General features: G+C 50.1%; 2 protein-coding genes across 5 annotated transcripts in view; one reads left to right on the forward strand and one right to left on the reverse strand.

Moving 5' to 3' along the window:
* The window catches only part of ccdc180 (coiled-coil domain containing 180), a 10023-nt gene extending 7763 nt beyond the window's left edge, over window positions 1-2260 (forward strand). For 2 of the 3 annotated variants that reach the window (XM_070555610.1, XM_070555611.1), the window contains exons 28-36: window positions 1-80; window positions 224-290; window positions 386-473; window positions 559-719; window positions 768-914; window positions 1039-1135; window positions 1394-1463; window positions 1574-1721; window positions 1900-2260. The exon at window positions 1-80 is cut by the window's left edge and continues 13 nt beyond it. In XM_070555610.1, coding sequence (XP_070411711.1) covers window positions 1-80; window positions 224-290; window positions 386-473; window positions 559-719; window positions 768-914; window positions 1039-1135; window positions 1394-1463; window positions 1574-1721; window positions 1900-2034 — 993 coding nt within the window. In that variant the 3' untranslated portion in view covers window positions 2035-2260. The remainder of the gene's footprint in view (window positions 81-223; window positions 291-385; window positions 474-558; window positions 720-767; window positions 915-1038; window positions 1136-1393; window positions 1464-1573; window positions 1722-1899) is intronic. The other variant, XM_015960330.3, reaches the window with a different exon arrangement.
* card9 (caspase recruitment domain family, member 9) overlaps window positions 2189-5000 on the reverse strand; it is a 7295-nt gene continuing 4483 nt past the window's right edge. For both annotated transcript variants that reach the window (XM_054730369.2, XM_070555612.1), the window contains 2 exons: window positions 2670-2728; window positions 2189-2588 (listed from right to left, as the gene is read on the reverse strand). In XM_054730369.2, coding sequence (XP_054586344.2) covers window positions 2495-2588; window positions 2670-2728 — 153 coding nt within the window. In that variant the 3' untranslated portion in view covers window positions 2189-2494. The remainder of the gene's footprint in view (window positions 2589-2669; window positions 2729-5000) is intronic.

Below are 5000 nucleotides of genomic sequence, written 5' to 3' on the forward strand. Positions count from 1 at the left end.
AGGACTAAAACAGACGACATCACCGCTGAGAAGGGATTCCGTTTCCTTGGATTTGAACAGGAAACAGAACCGAACGCGTGGTGAGTCCCGCTGGCGTTGGTTCTGATGCAGAGTCCGGTTCTGCGTTGTGTAGAGTTAATAAATACGATCTCATGTGGGCCTGATTTGGCCCGCGGGCCTGGAGTTTGATGTGGTTTGGACCAGATCTCCGCTCTTCTCTCAGCTCCTTCAGCTCATCCGTGAACTCTGTCCTATGGAAAACCAAAAATGAGATCCGGAATCTCACGGAGGTAAGGGAGCCCCAAGGACTTTCCAGCTAAAGTAATGGATGAGTTTAATAATCACCCGCGTGTGTGTCTGTGTCCCGGACTCCGTTGTCCTTTAGGACACCTGCTGCAGCCTCGACTCCACACAGCAAAGGCTTCTGGGATACCAGGACCAGGCCAGCGTGTTCCTAAGAGCCAGCAAAACCGGTTTGTGATCCTTTCACAGGATCAGCTCAGAACCGGGTTCAGGTTCTAACTGGAACCTCCCTGTCCTCCTGTCCGTCTGCCCTAGAGCTGCTGAAGCAGATGGCAGAATTCCAGGAGCTGCTGAGTCCACTACCTGCTTTCTTAATCAGTAACCACGAGCAACGGCACCGGTCGCAGCTCGCAGAGGATGTGGGCGTGGCCAGGAGGAGGCTGGAGGAGCTGCTGGCAGCCAGTGAGGAGGAGAAGGTGAGATGCTGAGGGAGGGAGGAGAAGGATGACCGTTTTACCCTGAAGCTGGTCGCTTTGTGTCATCAGAGGTCGAACTTCCACAAGCTGAGAGTTTCTCTCACAGCCGACGAGCTGCAGGCGCTGAACGCCAGAGAGGAGCTGAGGCAGCAGCAGCTGCACAGCGCCACCTGGAGCATGCACCAGGAACTGCAGGTAGGAGGGGGTGGAGCCACAGTCAAACCTTTTATCACACCTGCTTTCTCACACGGAGTGTGTGTGTGTGTGTGTGTGCGTGCGTGTGTGCGTGTGTGTGTGTGTGTGTGTGTGTTAAATGCAGAAGTGTGTGCGTTCCAGAACAGAGGAGTTTGTGACATCACTGGCTTCTCTGTCAGAGAATCTGCTGCTGCTGCTGGACGACCTGCTCACACCTGCAGGTAACCCAGACTCACCTGTAGCTGACATCAAAAACTAAAGGGGATGGTTGTTATTTGAACTCCGTCTGAGTCGAGACCACCGTCAGGTCAACAGGAGGGACTGGGCGCTCCAGAAGGATCCTCTATCTGTCCGAGTTTAATCTCACCTGAAGACTCGAAGGTCTCTCCGTAGTCGGCACCCGAGGCACGAGTCGACTCGGGAAGCCATGAGGAACATGTGTTAGGAAAGGTTTTACATGTGCCATTTTGTTTCTGCAGTGACTCATCAGCACACTGAACACAAAGCTGTTACCATGGAGACGGGAGCTGAAACAGGAAGAGGACGCAGGTAACCAGACGTAAGAGCAGAAGAATCAGAAAGAAACACAAACAGGAAGTGGTTTCAGCTCGCGCGTGTGTGTGTGTGTGTGTGTGTGTGTGTGTGTGTTTGTGTTTTAGGACCTGGCCTGGTATCTCCTTCCTGTTTACCCCCACCAAGGACTCTGATCCATCCACTCCTGTTACCATGACAACAGAAGATATCATCACAACCACTTACAGCCAGAAACATGAGGAAGTTATTGTCAATAGAGATGCTGCTGTGAAGGTACACACACACACACACACACACACACACGCACGCACGCACGCACGCACGCACGCACACACGCACACGCACACACGCACACGCACAAATAGATGTTTGTGTAAATGTTAATCTGCAATTTCTCACTGTGTGTGTGTGTGTGTGTATGTGTGTTTGTGTGTGTGTGTGTGTGTGTCAGCGGTTTGAGAAGCTGTTCAGCTCTGAGACGTCATGTTCAGATTCCGAAAATCAAAGACACCTGAGTGAACAACAACGCTGGAACACACACTGGCAACAACAGATACACTCTCTGACACAGATACACACAATGTAACACACACACACACACACACACACACACACACACACACACACACACACACACACACACACACACACACACACACACACACACACACACACACACACACACACACACACCACAGGAGTGTCTGCAGGTGGATGAAGACGCTCTGACTTTCTAAATGTTCCTGGAAGTTGTTTGTTTATTTGTTGTGATCCATGTTTGCTGAAATAAAGTGTTTACATGACCGCTGTGACCCGGTTTCACCTCAGGCTCCGGTTCTTCGGCTCAAATTTCCAGTTTGTTTGGAACTAAAGAAAACTGAAACATCTCCTAACGTTTCGCATCTGGACTAAAAACCCAAACGTTACCAAATGGATTTATTTCAGTTTCCCTCAGGAAATACAAACATTTAATCATCTGAAACATGAAAGCAGGAGGAGCAGCTTTGGAATCGGAACGTTGATCCAGACGTGCTCCCGGCACCTCCTCAGTCAGACTCGGTGATTTCACTGCCGCTGCTGTCGTCCAGGTTACCGACCGTGTACTCTGAGTTGATCAGCTTTGTCCTAAGGGCTCGCTTCCTGTTGTCATGGAAACAAGAACATCCTCTGGTGGTTCAGGTCTGCAGCGAGAGATTCAGGTAAAGTCTGAGCTGAGCTCACCTGCGATAGAAAAAGTTTGGACGGCTGATGGAAGTGTGAAGGCTGTCCGTCTGCTCGTCCTGCAGAGAAGACAGAACGGTGATTTGGTTTTTACTGGATGAGTCATCGCAGGTGAGAGGTTCTCCAAAAGCCCAGTTTAAAGACAGAAATCATCACGGCAGAACCACAAATCCACACCCAACTTCTGGCCCAGCTATGGACGCGGGTCAGCTGGATTCTGGACGTGTTCTTCTAAAACTCCAGTCGTGGTTTTTAATCGAGGTGAGACCAGAAAAACCACCTTCAGATCAAAGCTGTGATGGTCTGAGAGAGGTTTGTTCCTCTGAATCTGACTGTAGAAAGTGAAACTCGACACACAAACCTAAATTATAAATGTATAAAATCTAAATATATGAAATTCAACCCAAACACGAGTAGTTAAGGGTCTCTGAGACCTTGGCTGTAGATCTTTACTTTTGTTTTGGTGAGAAAAAAACCCCCATAAATATTTCATGTTTGGAAGCATCCATGTTTACTGTTTACCTTCCATATCCAAACTATTTACTGTTTAAATAGTTTAAACATATTTTTAGTTTGATTCCATCCATCCAACCATCATCCATCCATCCATCCAACCATCATCCATCCATCCACCATCCATCCATCCATCCAACCATCCATCCATCCATCCATCCATCCAACCATTCATCCATCCATCCATCCATCCAACCATCATCCATCCATCCACCATCCATCCATCCATCCAACCATCATCCATCCATCCAACCATCCATCCACCATCCACTCATCTATCCACCATCCATCCATCCATCCACCATCCACTCATCCATCCAACCATCCATCCACCATCCACTCATCCATCCATCCACTCATCCACTCATCCATCCAACCATCCATCCATCCATCCATCCATCCATCCATCCAACCATTCATCCATCCATCCATCCAACCATCATCCATCCATCCATTCATCCATCCATCCATCCATCCATCCATCCATCCATCCATCCATCCATCCATTCATCCATCCAACCATCCATCCATCCATCCATCTATCCATCCATCCATCCATCCATCCATCCATCCATCCATCCAACCATCCATCCATCCATCCATCCATCCAACCATCCATCCATCCATCCATCCATCCATCCATCCATCCATTTTTATCTGCTTATTCGGAGTTGGGTCACGAGGGCAGTAGCCTAAAGCTTGGTTTATGCTTGACGCGTTCACTTTCCGCTTGGTGATGCGGCTCGCGGATGAAACGCGCTTCACAACTCGCAGCGTTTATGGTTCATGCGGCTCGTCTCTGCGGTGAGCCAATATTCTCCCAAACTGTAGGGGGCAGCATGGAGCTCTACGGCATGTATCCAACACTACACCATAGTAGAAGTAAAAATTACTGTTTACAACATGGCATTCCAGCATTTTTAACAGCGTCCTCGTCTTTTCCGGCAGTACGAGCTATTTCTCTCCAAGAATTATTAACAACATGTTGATCATGGTGATCTCTGAGAGCTGAATCATACAAATGTCTGTATTTACCAACCTCTGCCATACTAGTTCTTGCCGGTCCGCCGTGTTTTTCTGCGTCCGACCGTCGGCGTGGTTAGAAAATTTCCTAGGTGCGCGTTGCGGAAAGTTTGGGCCGTGCGGAGGCACGGTGGAGGGGCGTGGTTGTTAAAATGACGCAATTTCGCCGCACGGAGCCGTGCGAACCTCGCGGACGCGTCAAGCATAATCCAAGCTTGAGGCAAGAGGCCCAGACGTCCGTCTCCCCAGCCACTTGGGCCAGCTCCTCCGGAGGAATCCCAAGGCGTTCCCTGGCCAGGTGAGAGACATAGTCCCTCCAGCGTGTCCTGGGTCTACCTTTAGGTCTCCTCCCGGTTGGACGTGCCCGGAAAACCTCACCAGGGAGGCATCCAGGTGGCATCCTGACCAGATGCCCGAGCCACCTCAACTGGCTCCTCTCGATGTGGAAGAGCAGCGGGTCTACTCCGAGCCCCTCCCGAATGACTGAACTTCTCACCCTATCTCTAAGGGAGAGCCCAGCCACCCTTCGGAGAAAACTCATTTCGGCCGCTTGTATCCGTGATCTCGTTCTTTCGGTCACTACCCAAAGCTCATGACCATAGGTGAGGGTAGGAACGTAGATGGACCGGTAAATCGAGAGCTTCGCCTTCTGACTCAGCTCTCTCTTCACCACGACAGACCGGTACAACGCCCGCATCACTGCAGACGCAGCACCAATCCGCCTATCGATCTCACGCTCCAGCTTTCCCTCACTCGTGAACAAGACCCCGAGATACTTAAACTCCTCCACTTGGG

This window comes from Nothobranchius furzeri, chromosome 10 (assembly GCF_043380555.1).
Source record: "Nothobranchius furzeri strain GRZ-AD chromosome 10, NfurGRZ-RIMD1, whole genome shotgun sequence".
NCBI lineage: Eukaryota > Metazoa > Chordata > Actinopteri > Cyprinodontiformes > Nothobranchiidae > Nothobranchius > Nothobranchius furzeri.